Genomic DNA, 18,488 nt, shown 5'->3' on the forward strand with positions numbered 1-18,488 from the left:
GGTGGATGTTGGAAAAGCAGCCCTCTCCTTCCTTGGTAGACTTTTCCATGGCTGCTGCTATGACCTCATGACACAGCAGCTAACTCCTTGAGTGGTGAGGGAATCCAATAGAGTTCAGGGACTGCAGTGCCTTGTATGACCTGGTCTCCCTATTCACACACACAATCACCACCACACTTTTGCTCCTTTTCATTGCAACTGAGTGACTAGGTCAAGCCCAGAATAAAGGGAGGAGACTGGTCTCCATTGCTGGGAGTGTTACACAGTTGGTGGATGCAGTCATAACATGAGGCCAGTGAGTGTGAGGAGAGGTCTGAGGCATAGGCCTACAAGGCCCTAAGCCAGGGGCCTCCACGTCTCCTGAATTTGCTCACACCCCGACCATAAGTTCACCCACTCTGCCTGCTCCCCAGCTCCATGGTGGCTGGTCCCCAGCCTTCCGAGTTTGCACTGTACCGTTCAGGCACTCTTTCCCCAGGATCCTCTGTCCTAAGCCATCCAGCTGCATTCTTCTTCTCAATCATGCCCATTAAATACAAACAGACTGGCAGAGATAAGGATGGGAAATGTAAGCCGGCACCCCCTTCGCTACAAGCGCCTCCCAAAACACCCCCTTGTCTTTCTAATCTCATCCAGCTACAACCCTAATTCTTCTTCCCTTCCTGTAAATGAACATTTGCAAAGTCATGTCTGGGCTTGACTATCTCTTCATTTCTGAGTGTTGCCTTCATCCTGTTACTAAAGGAGAACTTACCCTGATCACATTCTCTTGCAATCCATTGGATCCAGTGTCCAACACCCAAGCCTCGTCGGCGCCGCCCTGGTGGTGTTTCTCTGTGCCCCATCTGTGCTTCCAGGAAGCAAGCTCCTTACTCCAGGGTGCATGCCTGCTCCTTCCCGAACTCATCTACTTAACACTCACCTTCCTGACCTCTCAGCTAGACGTTGTCTAAGATGTTACCAAGGTGATGAGATGTGAAGAAGTTAGCAGGCCTCTTCTCAGGATAGCATTTGTGAATTCATAAAATAAGCAACAAGAACCAAAAACACCAGAATATTGGGACATTTATCACTGACTTTTAAAATAATCTGTGTGATTATTTTTTAATCTTGACCCATGACATGTCTAAAAAGAGCTGATATCCTGAGTCAAAAAGTTACATGCAAATGTAACTTGCAATAACTATTTTCAAATCTCTAATATTTCATCCATCCATTTGCTGACAGGCATCTGGGTTGTTTCTAGGTCTTTGCCACTGTGGGCTGTGCTGCTAGGAGCGTAGTGTTGCCGCTTGCTCCCTCCCACCCAGGCTGCACTTCCTCTGGACGTGTTCCCAGGAGTGGGGTGTCTGGGTCACACAGTAGGTCAGTTCCCAACTGTCTGAGTATTCTCCATTCTGACTTCCACAGTGGCTGCACGAGTGGCTTAAGGTACCTTTACCCCGCATCCTCATCAGCAGGTGTTGTTTATTGATTTTTATAGAATCAGGCAATGTCTGATTTCAGCTGAGGAAAAGTACTATTAACAACTATTATGGCCTTTTGTCTATGTTGAAGAAGAAAAATACTGTTTTTCCAAGTATTGCTTAGTAGGGAAAAAAGTATACCATTTTTTTTCTTATTGCCACTTCAGCTAATGGACCTCCTGAACTCTAGCCCACGCCCGCAGCATGGATGTCCTCCTTGAGCGTGTGTGGGGGACACAGTGTTCATTTCTTTCCCCTTCTCTGACTCTGTGCTCCGGAACGACTGGACGAACCCAATCCCTCATATTCAGGACCTTTTTGAAAATTATCAAACATGCCAAAGCTCATTTTCTGTGGGTTAGGTTATTAGCATTCAACACAGCAATAATGATACCCACGGAAATATTTAAATGCGTGGCTTTGAATTTAAAGTGACAATACCCCAATTAAAGTCAATATTCTATGTTTTTTGAAAATAACTATTTTCAGAAGGCAAAAATGAAAGGGCTGTGAAGTACTGTATTGTGTTACATCTCTGAAAAGCTTTTATGTCTGGCTGTTGGAAGAGGCTGGTTTCTTAAGCCTATAACTTTATCATCTCCCACTGGTATTTTCTCAGAAGTCAATGAGCAGTCAGAGTTCACACAGATGACAGGAGAATGCAACAGGAGGTTTGTGGGAAGCATTTACAGACATTCTTCTTTAAAGCCCACTAAACTGAACTGAACACATGGCTGTCTCTTCAACCGTGATTGCAGTGTGCAATATAAAGCCACAGGAATGACCTTCCTGTACCGGAAGGTGGTGAACTCCGTTGGTCTGCCTTACATTTTGAATAAAGTTTAATCTATGCATGATTCTAAGGAGGTCGTGTGCAGGTCCTGCTTAAAATTTTCCATGAGTTATTTAGCTTTTTCAAATGTTAGTGTCAATTTCATCAAAAATAGGAGAATGTCTTTAAATAAATCACATTTGCTAATATCACCCCTGATATTTTCAGAAAAGTCTTAAGTGTTAAGAAGTTATGTAAAGGTCATGCCCACAAATCTAACATTTGCTTGCACACTTAGCTTTCATCATTAGCAAAAATACTATCCATTTGCTTTTCAAAAATGTTAGCTTACTATTTCTAAATAAATATCACCAAAGATTGGATGTCCGAGTGTCCAAATATCTCCGTGTGACAAGGACAAAGCTCAACTGGCCCCCACAGGTGCACGCATACATAAGGCGCATCTCCCGTTAACAAGCCAGCTCATTTACGGCTTGCAGGATTAGTGCATCTTGTAGGCTCAGATGGCTTGAGCAGATGGCCCTGAGTGGGCTTATGTCACCTGACAAGCCCTGGAAAGGAGAGTCCCTGTTTGGGCATATTGCGCACTGGGGTCCCCATTGTCTTGAAGGCTGAAGGGACCCTGGGCAAGGAGCAGGTGAGCCTCAGGGACTGAGCATAACTGCATGGCCGACCTTGGCCTGAGAGTCACAGGGAAGACTCTTCGCCATGACCGGGAACCCTGGGAGAGGGTTCTTTCCTAGGCTTTCTAAGGGGAAGCCAGCTCCACCAAAGCCCCGAGTGTCATTACCAGGCCAGGTACCCGGTGAGCCACACCAGGAGGTCTGGCCTGCAGAACAAGATATGTCAAGTTTTTGCCGCTCCAAGGCCCTGAGTTTATGTGTAACTGAGTATCCCTCATGTGTGGTTTCCCTGCCTGTGATAACAGTTATCTGTGTTCAATGCAATCTAAGAGTAGAACTTTCCAGAAATAAATGACTTATATGTTTTAAGTTTGCAGTTACCTCTTGCTTCATTCTTGTGGTGTGAATTCCCCTGTGTCTAACACACCCACACTGTGCACAGCTCACAGCTGTTAGCCGTGGCATCCCTGCTCCAGTGAGCCTTACACATTAGCCTTATACTGTGTCCCAGTGCTGTGCTGGATTTTGAAATCCCCAGATAATCATCAAGTCTGAAGTCAGAGCTAAGGCATAAAGGTGGTTTATTCAGGTTAACTTTGGTCTCCCAGCCACCTCTCCCAGCCCAACATGGCTGGGCTGGGCAGGGGCAGCCGCTGATCCGCAGGGAAGGCAAAAAGAGAGCACGTGAGCCAGAGAGAGAGAGAGCGAGAGAGAGCGAGCGAGAGAGAGAGCGAGCCCAAGCCCCCCAGTTCTTATACATTTCAGGCTATTAATTATACAGTCATGATTTAGCAGGCTTCTATTGGTGGGTTTGAAGCAAGCAACTTTCAAAAAGTACAAATTGATGAGCTATAGGGCGGTGGATTTTATCAAACACCAGGTACCCCCTTCCTGAGGAGTGGTCTGTCTCCGTGACCTGCCAGGTGTCCTGCCGGGTGTCATGTAGACTATCAGGCCTGGAGTTCACACAGCCCCCAACACCAGGTACCTCCTTCCTGAGGAGTGGTCTGTCTCCGTGACCTGCCAGGTGTCCTGCCGGGTGTCATGTAGACTATCAGGCCTGGAGTTCATACAGCCCCCAGCCAAGCCATTAAGGCAGAATCACAAAAGGCAGAAAACATCTAGGTTCTTCACCAGCATTGACATTGTTCACCTCATTTGCCCACATCACATAGGTATTGTATTAAGTCACATCATCATCATCATAATCAGAAAGTTGAGAGCAGTGCAATAGGAAATTTTTAGAGACAGACATAAAGTTAATTGCTATTAAATTGCTACAGATTGGTACAAGTGCCCTGTTCTGATTACTGTTTGTGCTCTTACTTTGCTATTAATAGATTGGGTGAAAGAGAAAAGCACATAGACAGAGCTCCCATCTGCTGGATCACTCCCCAGCTGCTCAGTGCCAAAACACAACTGGGGCCTGTCTTATGGGTGCAGGAAGCCAGCGCCTGTCCTGTCAGTGCAGGAAGCCAGGGTCTGTCCTGCCGGTACAGGAAGCCAGGGCCTGTCCTGCCAGTGCAGGAAGCCAGGGCCTGTCCTGCAGGTGCAGGAAGCCAGTTGCTTGAGTCACCACTCAGTACTTCCAACAATCTGTGCTAGTAGGATGTTGGAGATTGGAATCAGAGCAGCCTGTGAGACCCAAGGGACTCCAATACAGGATAGAGACATCTTAACCAATATCTTCTACATTAGATGGCTGCCTGTACTGTGCCAACCATTAATTAAACTTTATGATGGACATGTATGTTCATGAAAGAAATCAGGGAATGTAGATGGAACATGTATCATTATAATATATATGACATTTTGTACCAGAGAAATAATCTCCACAGATAAGGGAGTGCTACTCTGTTTTATTTATATGAAATGGAAACTACAGCACTCACTGTAGTGCATGCATGTTTTAAATGCAAGGGGATGCTCCATGAAGAAGCAGTGACTTACTGTCTGGCATCTGAGAATTATACACATACTTAAGGGAATCTTAAGAGACCAGTGCTGCCTCGTCATGGAGCACACACGCTCTGTAAGGACTTCCGCACCAGCCAGCAGGATGTGAGAGGACCGGCCACAGGACTAACAGCCTTCGTCACTTCCATTCCTCTTTCTCTGCTCTGCTGAAGACTCCGCAGTGTTACCCACTCTTGCCTGTGCTCATAGTGAGATAACCAAGTGATGCGTTAGTATGACTATGCAGACAGCTTTGATCCAATACATGTCCCTGGAGGTCCCTGCTTGGCTCTGAGAGCTGCAGCTGAGCTGCTCCTGTCTGCTGTTCCACCCTCACAGTTCCTCTGTCCAGATCTCCAGCCCAGCTTTGGGTGACAGGCTCCCCTGCGATCAAGTGCTTAGCTCCATGTCTTCTGGGCATGCCAACGACAAGGCTAAAGTTGTCCTACTTTTCTGTACCTGCTCATGCTCTCCCTTGCAGAGGGTCAGTTTCACTTCCAGCTGCTCGGACTGTACGGCAAAGCTGAAACTTCTGTCTCAGGGATGGGTATGCATTTGGTGTAGCCACTAGGGACACTGGTTTGAGATGCTGGAATTGGCTCCAGGTCCCAGTTCTAGTTCTCTGCTAATAAGTACCCCAAGTGGCAACTGATGGCTAAAGCTCTTGGGTTTCCCCAGCCATGGGAGAACATGGAAGGTGGTGCTAGACCCTGACTTCAGCTTGTCCTCAGCTTTCAGGTAGCTGGGGGAAAGAACCAACAGACGTAAGATCTCTCTCATTCTTCTCTCTGTCTTTGAAATAAAATTAATTTAAAAAATTTGTTTTGCATAGTTAGATAATAAGAAAACTTAAAACGCAAAATAGTCTTCTAAGCCAGAAAAAACTATTCCAGGGCAATTGGCAGGACATTGTGTTAACACACACACACACACACACACACACACACACACACTCGTTATGCCGGCAACAAATAGTTCTAGTGGGGACTTCTGTCACCATGGTCCTTTTCAAATCATTAGCAAAATATTTTAGCGATAAAGATTATAAATTAGAGGCAAAGATAACAGCTCTTTTTTTTTTTTTCACAACAGAAGAGTGCACCAAAGTGGTCAGGCTTTTCAAATAAAATAAAAATAAGAAAAATTAAATAGTAAGTCATTTTGAAAAACTGTAATTTACAAAGATAGCTGTTTTGATTACTTAGCTGCTGTGGTTTCAAACTACTGAAGTCACTTTCAGCTTCTCAGCTTTTATGGATATTGTGTGTGTTGGGATTCCATGCAATATTTGTTTCTCCAGATTGAAGACAGTTGATCTTTAGGTCCTATTTCTTATAACACCTTGATTATGCTTCTGACAAACCCTGGTATGCAGCACAGCCGGTAACCCCAGATCCTGCGGCCTGCTTTGAGCAGGTTTTGGCGATGGCGGAGGAACCCTGCACGCCTGGCACCCTTGTGTCGTGTGGCCAGCCTTGCGCAGGGTTTTGCTGACGGTTGAGGGCAGAGGGTAGATGAGCCAGCTCCTGTGTAGGTTGACTAGACAAACTCTTAGTTCGCAGCTGTTTTCTTCAGAATACACTTCTCAGAAAAGTCCCTGTAATTAATTTCTCAAAGATGGCTTAAGAAAAGGGTGTTCATTCAGAGAGAAATTTTATTATTCCCATGTAAAGAATTTACAATTTAGTTCTTTTCTTCACCACATTAACTTTGATTTAATATGTCATTTAATGCAATTAATGAAGCTTTTCCAAAAGCATCGGTGGGAAAACAGCAAAATAATGGTATTTACAAACTAAGAATAATTGAAGTGGGAAGGATGGAAACAGCTTACAGCTGAAACACCATTAATACTTAGAAACAAAGAAAAAAAATCTCAAAATCGGTCTCTTGTGCCAGGCCCCAGATCACTGTGTTGTCATGACAGAAGCTGAAGGGCAACCTCTGGGCGAGTGGGCTGCCAGGGCTGGGGGTGCCCCTCAGCTTCTCCCTGGGCTGCCAAGAAGCCGGGATGAGCAGGCAGCACTGCCCGCACTCTGTCCTCCTGTCCCTGCCTTGTTCTCCCTACCAAATGCCCATTCCCCAGGCTCGAAGGCTGTGCTGCTTACAAAGACAGAAAGATGAACATTCTTTAGAAAATCATGCAGACTAGAAAAATAAACGGATGTTTTCAGCACAGCTTGCAAACCACCCTATATGTGGACACACACGCACATACAGAGCAGTTATTCAAGTGAAACGATTGTCAGCTTCTCCCTTTTGTGGGGCTGCTTTGAGCAAAACAAGTTGTTGAATCAAAGCCTTGCATCGATGTCCAGTGAACCAAGTCCCACAGGCTCTGGGTTATCACTTCAGCTTCTCCACGGGTCACAGACAAGGACTATGCTGTCACTCTTTTCAGGAGAGAAGAAAGACTGACCCCAATGACACCGGGGTTAGGCACTGTGAAGTGCCACCCTTTGTGATTGGACTGCCCTGCTGCACGGCACCAGCACAGGGTCTGGAGCAGCAGGTATTGAATGGTTGTCCTGGATTCGCGATTGACAACACTTACTGCGTCAGAAAGCACCACGGGAAGAGTTGACCCCGATGCTGGCGTCTGATTGGCTTCTGCCAAACCTGCAAGGAGCAGAGGCAGGTGTGGCACCACGAGATGTCACAACCGTTCAGTCCCTCCACTTCCCACTTCTACTAGAAAATGTGTTGATTTGTGATTGTACTAATTTTTCTCCTGGAAAAGAGAATCCTGAGACATGACCCTAATTCTTAGGAACCTTTCCCAGAGGATTTCCATTGTTTTTGCCACAGCTCCTTCTCTGGAGTGAAGTTCAACAGAGAAACTGAGAATGGGTGACAAAAATGCTCCCCTTTCAACACAGCCAAGCACTGCATACGCCTCCCTTTTCCTCCATGTCGCATAACTCTCAGGGGTCAGTGCTGCTGCAGGCTCTTTCCCAGCTACCTTACGAGGTAGGTGATAATTGTCTTTATTTCAAAAAATATTCATTTGAAACACAGAGGTGGGGGGAGAGAGATCTTCAATCCACTGGTGCACTCTACAAATGGATACAAGGACTGAGGCTGCGCCAGGAGCCGGAACTCGGTGATGCTTCCCAACGGAGGAAGCAGCCTGTGCCCTTGGGCTGTCTGCTGCTGCTTTTCCAAGTGCGTCAGCAGGAAGCAAGAACGGAAGGCAGCCAGACTCCAACCGACACAGCTGCAGGCTGCCGGGAACCAGAGCAGAGATCTCCCCTGCACACCAGCCCATGTTCACAAATGGCTGAAGAGTCTGAGAACTGGAGACAAGTGAACCTGTGCAGGTGGCATCGCCAAGAGATCAGAACAGCGACTACATAGCATAGCTAACTTCAAAATCCACACTGTGCAAGTGCCAGTCTTTTAGCCCAAGTGAAGCTGGGGCTTCCCTCTACAGGCCAACAGCACTCCTGAATGCACGGTGGGCACAACCTTGTGTACTCCACATGAATGGTGTTCTCAGAACGGCCCACGCCAAGCTGACAGCCAGAGGCTTGTCCCATGGCATAGAGCACTCGGGGTACCTCAGTGGCCTGCGCTCACAGAGGGCGTGTTCAGAGTCCTGCATTGCACAGTGCCTGAAGTTGCTCTTCTGAGTGTCCACCGCGTGTGCCAGGAGACATGACTGCAGCTGCACCCGGAGTCACACAGCGCCTGCCTCCCTGGGCTCTTCCTTAACTACTTTGAGCAGGTATCAGGAACTAGCACCTCAGCACCTGAGGATTCAGGCCCTTTGTTCCATTGGTGGTGAGAACCCAAGGCTGTGACTCACTGCTTCGGAAACTGCCAGAAGTAGACTCTGTCTCCGACCTTGAAGTGATCTTTTTAAGGAATCCAACATTTTGTAAAACTCTTGTTGCAAGCGAAATGGCCCCAGATAACCGCCGGGGGTAAATGTGGGAAATCGCAGCAGAAACTCGTGGGAGGCAGTCACGTGCAGATCAGGAGAGGGCTAAACAGAAGCAGTGTCTGCTGGAAGAGCCTGAACTGTCAGGCCTCCTCACTGTCCCCTCACGCCCTTCAGCTGTGCCCAGGAGCCAAGCCGGCTCCTGCCTCATCTTACCCTCTTGCTCCTTTCTTCTCCCTCCCTTATCTCCTGCATCCTTCCAGGCCAACTTTTCTGGGTAGAATGATTGAAGCAATTCCTCTGGGCTAAACCAGCAAATCCTTATTAAAGCTAGGTAAAATAATCTTTTAATCCCAACTTGTTCCAAGTTGAATAGGAATGTTCTTTTGTGTCAAAATGTAAATCACAGAAAACACACAATTTAAATAGAGTCGCTGATTGGCCAAGCACACATGGGATGAATAAAGTTAATTGCCTTCCTTAAATACAGCATTTTTCTGTAATTACCTTTGAGTTGGCAAAGAGTCCAATCACCAAGTGTTTGTGGATATTCCCACACTAATCCTTCACATTTCCTTGACATGGTTATTTCCACAGTCATATAACTCTTGCTATAAAATATTTCTGTGTTAATTTTATACTCTTAATAGATCAAAAGATCTTGGTAGCAAGTCAACAAGGATTATCAATAAAATTATTGATATTGCCAAGTATATGCAATTTCAAAAAAGAAAAAAGAACTTTTCTAAACTAACTTCCCAACAGGTGATCTGTTTTTCAACTTAGAAAAGCACATTTGTTGTTTTAAACATAGACATGAAGTTTTCCTAATTTAGATTCTGCAACTTGGCTTTTGGTTTTCCTCAAGAGTTGCTATTCAAGGGCATTATAAAATTTCATAATAATAAAGAATAACTAATATTTTCTTGTGTTATGGTCAAAACATTCTAGGAAACAATAGCAAAATTTCTGTGCTTTAAAATAGATACAGCAACAGGCTCCCTATAAAATAACATGCAAACTGTGGAATGATGGTGACAGGAAGTCAAAGTTGGGGCCAGATCCTAGTGGCACAGTGGGCTAAGCTGCCTCCTGTGACATGCTCCCCTGCAGAGCCTGGTTCTAGTCCCAGCTCCTCCATTTCAGATGCAGAGCCCTGCTAATGCCCCTGAGAAAGCAGCGATGATGGTCTAAACCCTGCTCATTGCAACTGTACTGAGACTTAACCAGAATGTTTAAAGCAAACCCTCTCTCTCTTTCTTCATATTCTTCTACTTTCTCCACCTCCTCCCCCTCTTTCTATTCTTCTTCTCTGTCTCCCTTATTCTGTTCTCTCTATAACTCCACTTTTCAAATAAATACATTGAATCTTGAAATAAAGCTCAAGCCTGGTGAATCCAATGTCCTGAAGATCCTCTTACATCTGCTTGGCAGGGAGGGCTGTCTGAAGCCGGCTGGACTAACTACCTCTGTGAAACTGGAGAGTGAGATGGTGTAAAGCATTTACACAAAGGTACAACATGGAGGAGAAACGCTATTGTTTTGTAGTGAAGGAATTCAATATATCTTGACCACTCATTTAAAAGTATTAAAAGAAAAGCACAACAACTATTTATAATATTATTCTGTACAACCCAAGTGTCTGTCTCAACATCTCCATCAGCTTAGAGGATTAATAGATGTTTTATCAAAGAAGATAAAAATTCATTCTGAGATTTCTTACGTAAACAGTAGTCAGTTGAATTTAAAAAATGTCGCATTACTGAAAGATAAGTTTACCAACATGTAATTATTGAATTAAACAATGTAATATGTAAGTTTCTAAACTTATAACTCTGAATGTATGAAGAAAAAATAAATGATATTCCTCAAAAAGGATGTGGTGTAATATTCTGGTAGAACCCCCAGGCATGTGGTCAGACCCCTCCTGGCGTCTGACCCCCAGAGGGTTGTGTTGGCGGGTCTTGTACTTCAAGCTTTGTGACCTAGGAGACAAGACTGAACTTCTGGGTCTTCTTTGTGTAAATAATTGTAATAGTTGCACAACTCTTAGCTTTTTGATAGAATTAACTAGGGCGCATAGAGAACATTTGCATAGTGCTCAATGTGTAATCATTTTGAAAGCCTAATTTGTATTATTAAAATTTCTATCTTGTCATATAATTGTGGTATTTGTACCCGTTTCGTGACCAAGGGAGCTGAGAGGAGACTCTAAACACTGATCCCAAGGAATCAGAGAACAACGCTTAGCCCCTTGCTCTGGGAGGAGCGGGGAAAGAAGAGGAGACCCTACAGGATAGGCTGGTGGCAACGGCACCAGGGCTCTATGAGTGACCTTGCCAAGGGTGGGTTCAGACTGGGCAGAGAATGAGAAGAGAAGCAAGGGGAAAACACTTGTCTGAGAAGGTCAGTTTCCTGCCCCACAGAAAAGTAGAGAAAGGAGACAGGCGTAGCTCAGGTGGCCATGGAAGGGTTCCATGCTTAAACCTTGCTAATTTCTTTGATTTTCCTCATGTCTTAGCACACAAAAATGGGACATGGAATAAGATGTATGTATTGTAGAAAGAAGGAAGGGAGGGACGGAGGAAGAAAGGTAGAGAAAAAAGTCACGTTGAGCCTGGCTATGCCCTGCTTGGATCCACTGGTGCGCCCTCATGAAACACAGAGAAGAAGGAAGGGAGGAGGGAGGGAGGGAGGAAGGAAGGAGGAAGGGAGTAGGGAGGGAGGGAGGAAGGAAGGAAGGGAGGAGGGAAGGAGGGAGGGAAGGAGGGAGGGAGGGAGGGAGGGAAGGAGGATGGGAGGAAGGGAGTAGGGAGGGAGGGAGGAAGGAGGAAGGGAGGAGGGAGGGAGGGAAGGAGGATGGGAGGAGGGAGGGAGGGAGGATGGGAGGAGGGAGGGAGGGAGGGAGGAGGGAAGGAGGGAGGGAGGGAGGAGGGAAGGAGGGAGGAAGGGAAGGAGGAAGGAAAGAAGGGAGGGAGGGAGGGAGGGAGGAAGACAGTGAAAAAGAATGAAGACAGCACAGTCCTGAGGAGCCCGGCCTTGGCTCACATGAGCACCCTGGTGAGCCCACAGGAGTGGCACAGACCTAGCAAGCAACAGAGCCCAGGAACCTCTGTCAATGCTGTGGTGTTAGACTTGGTCTTCTCACCTGGGGAGATATTTGGGCACATTTTAAAAATTTAAATTAACATTTATATATAAGGTGATCTGAATTATGGTGATTAATCTTCCAAAATATATCCCAGAATGCAATTTAAGACAGTTTGAAAAGGGAGATTGGAGAGGGGAAGAACCTGACCTACAGAAAAAAAAAAAGATTGAATAATTTGAATGAAAGTCTAAATCCAAATGTAATAACAATTGATGAAAGATGATAGTGTAAATGTTTCCAGAAAAAAAGAACTATATGAGAAGTAAAAGAATATGAACAATTTTAAACCCTTAAGGTGCACATTTTGTGACACTTGTTTTTCTCTTAAAAATGGAAAAGGTTGACAAAACCTTGAGATATTTCTAAAGGGTTCAAGTTTTTATCTTTTGATAAGTAAAGAAAGCACAAAATTTTTTTTTTTCTTTTAAACCAATAAAGAAATCTGAAGAACACTGTTATCTCCCAGTACAAGAAATAACACACAGGGCCGGCGTGATAGCATAGTGGTTAAAGTCCTTGCCTTGCATGCCCGGGATCCCATATGGGCACTAGTCCTAACACCGGCAGCCCTGTTTCCCATCCACCTCCCTGCTTGTTGCCTGGGAAAGCAGTCCAGGATGGCCCAAAGCCTTGGGACCCTGCACCTGTATGGGAGACCTGGAAGAAGCTCCTTGCTCCTGGTTCCTGGCTTTGGATTGGCTCAGCTCCAGCCGTTGCACTCACTGGGGGAGTGAATCATTGGTCAGAAGATCTTCCTCTCTGTCTCTCCTCCTTTCTGTATATCTGACTTCCCAATTAAAAAAAAAATAAATCTTTAAAAAAGAAATAATACATATAATAGAATTTGAAATATTAAAATTAATTAGACATGTAAAAAGGCATTATACATACAAATATTTTAGTGTATTGAGTGCAATTGCCTGTCAAATTTAATTGAAGCTATTGATAAATGTAAGACACAGTAAGTTAAAGAACAAAAGACTCTGAGCATGAGGTGTCACAGTAATTGGAGGGCTCCTGAAAGTTCACAGGAAAACAGAATTAAATAAAAGGTTTTTTTGGTGCAAAGGAATCTTTAATTTATAATTAGTTTTAAATTTTTTTAAGATTATTTATTTGGCAGACAGAGTTAGAAGGGGAGATCCAGATCTTGCATCCAAACTGTGGAGCCAGAAGTTGCTTCTGTGTTGGCTGCATGGGTACAGGATCCCTCGCACTTGGGCCATCTTTTTCTGCTTTCCCAGGCACATCAGAAGTAGCTGGATTGGTAATGGAATAGCTGGGACTTGAACCACTACGCATATGGGATCCTAACATCACAGGTGGTCATGTTATCCACTGCACCACAATGCCCCAGTTCACATTTTCCAAGAACTTCTTGAAAAACCTCACATGCATGGACTTCCTAAGTTGGGGCACCAAAGTAACACAACTTTCAAATCTGCTGTTTTGTAAATAGTTAGAAGTAGCAGAGAGAGTGGAGAGATTCCTTGTCAGACTAAGTTTTTTCAAGAATTTCCTCATTGCTGCCATCAGTTTTAATGAACAGGCTTTGGAGTTCCACCTAAACAGATATTTTAGGATGAAGAAAGATTGAAAAAAGTATGGGAATCGGCTGAATTTATGAAGATCTCAGTAAAGAGAATGTCTAATAGAGTTGTGTGAAAAGCCACATTCTTCAAATTCAATAGTGTTTTAACATGTGAACATTTCCCCTACAATATGATCATTCAACAGGCTGCTGTTCTGAATTTTAGAAATGTTATAATCCATTTTACATTTTTTTTTTTTTAGTTTAGAATGCTCTGAGCTCCCCTTTGTAGGTAAAACATTGCCATAAATGCTGAGTCATGTCATGGGTATGGATGCTGAGTCATGTCACAGTTATAGCTGCTGAGTCATGTCATGGGTATGGATGCTGAGCCATGTCATCTGGTAAGAGAATTTTAAAGAGCTGTAAAGAGTATAGACAGGGCTTTGGTTCCTAGCAGAGATCAGATGGTATTACAGGTTTTGTGGATACTCCAAGTTCTTCTGAGAGAGCTGAGGGGGCAGTGGCTTATATAGGAGCAATGACAGACACGTCAGCCTCTCCTGAATACAGAGAGAGAGAAAGAGAGAAACAGAGAGAGAGAGAGAGAGAGAGAGAGAGAGAGAGAGAGAGAAATGTGAACAGGAATGTTTGTACTCATCTCCTAATTTGGTTGTACTTTGTAGAAACGACAATGAAAAATCACCATGAATCCTATGCAGCAATGGTTTCCCTAAATTTTAAAACCAACCAAGGAAACCATTTTTCAAACCACCTAACCACTAACAGAGGACAGGATATCCAGCTGCACAACTAATAGCAATAAATAACAACAACAACATCAACAACAATAATAAAATTAGAGTAGGTAGGTATTGTGTTTTTCAATCTTTTCTATCTTTAAACTAAAACTATTCACCCAGAATTGTTCTATTCCCCAAGCTTTTTTTTTTTTTTTTTTTTTTTTTTTTTTTTTTTTTTTAAGAGAAAGGAGATGATAACTACTTTAACTTCTTCGGTTTAGTTCTGCTTTTGTGGGGAGAACACTACAAAGTCAGCTTTCAAAATGTCCAAGTTGCTGACACGCTGCTGTCACCCACGGCCACCTGGGTGTAAACCAGATGTCTTTCAGTGCTTCCTGTCTGGAATTGTGTATCTGTTGACTAGCAGCACCCCGAACACTCACAATCACCACCCCTACCCCGGTAAGCACGTCAGGGTGGAACTGTTCATCGGGATTATGGAGACATTAACCAGAGGAAATCAGTGTGGGACTCACTCTGTTTAGAGTGCCACCCAAACCAAACAATGGGCAGAACATGAATCAAATAACTGGAGAGACGGTGACAATAGTGTGGCACAGTGGCTACAGTCAGGACATGCAGTGCCAGCATCCTATACGGGTGCCAGCTCAACATCCTGATGCTCCATTTTCTGATTGCTACTTTTCTTGAGTCTTTTCAATTCTGCCAGAAACCAGGGCTCTCCAATGAGAATGGGCTGACTTGAAGCAAATCTGAACACAAGGGGGAAGACGAAACAGTAAAAAATACACCTGCTGGAAATTTAAGGATCCTTCAGTCCTCATTTGCTAGGGGATGGAATGTTGGAACTCTTCAGGTTTTCACCGAGGTAGTCCTGAGGGGCCGTACCTCAGGACACGCCAGGTGCCCGGCTCCCCTCTTTACCTTCCTCAGCCTGAAGCTGGCGCCCTATTTCTGTGGGGTGACCTCTGCTTCAGGTATAAACATTATCTTATTGCGAGTGATTCTGTTCGTTGTTCAGTTGTGTGCATTTCTCACTCATGAATAACTTCGAACAAAAGTCGTGTCAGCACCCTTGGGGAACAGACACACTGGCGCACTGTCCGGTTCCAGGGCCGGAAGCGAGCCCGCCACCCTGTGCGCATGCGCCCAAGGGGAGCGCCTCCGCGGCCGCCGAGGTGGAGGCCCGGGGACAGCGCCGTGGGCTGAGGAGCCCCTCCATGGCCGCCGAGGTGGAGGCCTGGGGAAGGGCCGTGGGCTGAGGCTCCCCTCTGCGGAGGCCTCAGGGACAGTGCCATGGGCTGAGGCGGCCAGGGCTGCTGGGCTCCCTCGCGTGGGCCCGGCTGCGGAGGGGCCGGCGGTGGGCAGTGGGCAGCGCTGAGGAGCCGAGGGCGCGTGAGAGGCCGCAGGCTGTGGCCGCCTCAGCAGTGACCGCCACGCGGGATTGACCAGGAGCCCAGGGTGAGATGGCGCTGCCAGGACCCCGCAGGTGCCCTGGTGGCCTCCTGAGTCAGCCCTGCTGCCCGGAAGAGGGCTCCGAGTGCCCGAAGCCCCTTCCTGCTTTCATTCCCGGGGTCTAGCTCGGCTGAGTCCTTTCTGGCACAGCTGAAACGTGCTATGACCCCCGCCCCCAGCTTGTTTAATCCGTGACCCAGGGACCTTGACCTCGCACAGCTCCTAGAGGTGGTGCGACGGGAAGGGTCGCCCCTTCCTTTCCGCTCTGAGGGCAGAGCCCACCTGACCCAGTCGGGCCCTGGAGGCCTCACTGTGGCCGCTACCCTGAGCCAGGTGCGGCGCGGACACAGCGGTGGTCGTTCTTGCAAGGGCCTGGCTGCTGAGCTGTGGGGTGTCCGGGAGTTTTGCGTGCGTGGCTGGAATCCTGCGGAGACTCAGGCCAGGCGTGGCACTGCGTTCTGCCCTTTGAGGTTGCCCATAACCAGAGTATTCCACGCCACACCGAGAGCAGCAGCCAATGGCTGCTGACCTGGAGTCCCCGGCGCCTTAGCACCTCCAGAGCTCCCCGAGACTCGGCCTGGCCTCCCTACAAGATCCTGGTGATAGGGCCGAAGCCTCTGCTGCTCCCAGCGCAGCTCAGCTGCGTGGACACCCCTGAGTCCAGGGAGGCTGCACCCTCGGCCCCTCTCTTGAGACACCTGCTGGGTTGAGCTGACCTTTTGAATCAGTGGGCGAGCCTCTTGCATGGTGAATCCTGTTTCTTGAAAGGTGCTTTCAGTTCGTTCTCTTCCGGAGGAAGATCTTCCTCCAGTGATCCCTTGGATGAGGAAAGCAAACGCCAACCCCCTTAGGAAGGCATTATTTCTCTTTGAATTCAAAAGCTTTTGTGTGATACTGATGGACAGTGGCAACCAGTTTTCAGTTTATTCTGAAAGAAAAAACAGAGCTATTATTGACTTTAGTGACAACCAAAGGATTTGGTAGCACCTTGCGCTGTTCCATGGGCGAAGGCCTGGCCTTTCACTTGCACGTCCCAGGAAACCAAACGCATCAGAGTCTGTCCTGATTTCTGCCCTCCAGGCTCACGGTGCTCTTGGCTGCACAGGCAGGAGGGGCTGGAGGCTACTGCCAAGCCCCTGGAGCAGGGAGGAGAGGCGGTGCAGGCCCTTGGGGCTGGGGAGCGAGGCTAAGGCCAGAGCTGGGTTGGCACTGGGCATCCATGTGGTGAAGGCATGGTCACGCAACCCGGCACCTTGACAAAGGCAGGCCCAAGTCCACATCTAGATGCCAGCAGGGAGAACGTCTTCTGGTCCTGCCGGACTCTTCCTTCCTTTTTTAGCTTGACTTGTTTGTCAAAAGCCAATCTTCCTTCATATGCTACCTCCCCACCACACACACACACACACACACACACATTTTGTTTATGAAGGACACAAAAAATCAAGAAGGCACCATGTGCCTGAGTGCTTTGAGGAGCTAAGACTGAGTAGTGGCTGGACGGTTTGCCAGTTGTCATGGCAGATGGGTGGGAGCTTGCGAGGCAGACTGCCAAGTGTTTCTTTGAGCTTCTGACCCTGCGTGCTGTGGTCTTGCTGCTTCCTGGCCTTGCAGCGTCTTTTGCAAACTCTCATATCACTTGCCTGTGTTAGTAGTCTCTGAGGACTGTCTTAGTTTCAGGGATTGGTGGAAGGGCCTGTGACTAGAGCATCATGAGGGTGCCTTTGGGGTAGGCCCTACAACTCACCTGCTAATGCCTGGACTTTGTCTCTTGCAGTGAAAAAGGCGATTGAACTGAAGTCCAGAGGGGTCAAGATGCTTCCGAGCAAGGAGAGCAGCCACAAGAACTCCGTGTGTAAGTCAGCTTCTCTTTGGCTGAGGCGCGTGAACCTGCCCTGCGCAGTGTAAACCTCTGTACACTGGTTTTGGGGCAAGATCAGGAAGGATGGGACTGCACAGAACTCGTTGTATAAACTGCTCTTCCCATGGCCACTGCCTGCACACACAGTCACTGAGCTAATTTACACAGAGACTCCAGGCCTCAGTGAATCTCAATCTGTGTGCCTTCCTCAGGGCTAAGGCTGGGCCTGCTGGAGTCCTTGTTGAATAAGGGTGCTGGGCTGATTTCTTTCTGCTTCCTGACACTCCCTCCCACACACACCCCTATACATAGACCAGGCTGATATTTCTTTAGAAAAAAAAGTTTAATTTTGTCAATTTCCCACTGAAAAAGTTTTGACCACTGGTTGCCTGAAGAATGTGAATGTAAAGCTTTGGGCAAGGCCATTGTCTTTCTAAAGAGAAAGCAAGATCTGGAGACAGGTCCCACCCTCCTCCTTTGTTGTGCCTGAGGGATCCTGGCTTGGAGCAGGAGCAGTGCCCTCTGCACCTGCAGTCGGCCTCCTCTCCTCTTCCCACTCCACCTCCCACCGCCCATGGATCCAGCCCCTTCCAGTGGCCCTGTGCTTTCCGGCAAATGCGTCCGGCATCCTGACATCCATGCTCCCCCCCTGCAAAGGCCCTGTTTCTCCTGGTTTTGCTGCCAGGGGTTGGCTCTTACCTTGTGGACTGATTTTGCTGGAGCCTCCCTGGGAGCTCACCTGACCGCAGTCCCAGGGGTTCACATGTCCCTTCGCGGGAGCAGGGGGGATACGTCCAGACCTTAGGCTGTAGAAGACCTACAGAATTATTTGGTCTGTGAGTGGGACTCAGAATTCAATAAGCCATAGTAGGCTGATTTTTGAAGTTGACGATTTTATGTAGCAAGCACTTGATGTAAATATCCACATGAGCCCTGGCAGAAGAAGGTTCCCCACACCTGCCAATGGAGATCCACAACCCCTCTGGAGCCCTGGGCCCCCAGTGTGGC

The 18,488-nt window shown here is 46.9% G+C and overlaps 1 protein-coding gene across 1 annotated transcript in view; it reads left to right on the top strand.

Moving 5' to 3' along the window:
* Positions 1–18,488, top strand: part of CSMD1 (CUB and Sushi multiple domains 1) — a 652,915-nt gene that overhangs the window by 49,098 nt on the left and 585,329 nt on the right. Inside the window, exon 3 of the mRNA XM_058666667.1 lies at positions 17,397–17,474. Within this exon, the coding sequence (XP_058522650.1) occupies positions 17,397–17,474 (78 nt within the window). The remainder of the gene's footprint in view (positions 1–17,396; positions 17,475–18,488) is intronic.

This window comes from Ochotona princeps, chromosome 7, assembly GCF_030435755.1.
Source record: "Ochotona princeps isolate mOchPri1 chromosome 7, mOchPri1.hap1, whole genome shotgun sequence".
Taxonomy (NCBI): domain Eukaryota; kingdom Metazoa; phylum Chordata; class Mammalia; order Lagomorpha; family Ochotonidae; genus Ochotona; species Ochotona princeps.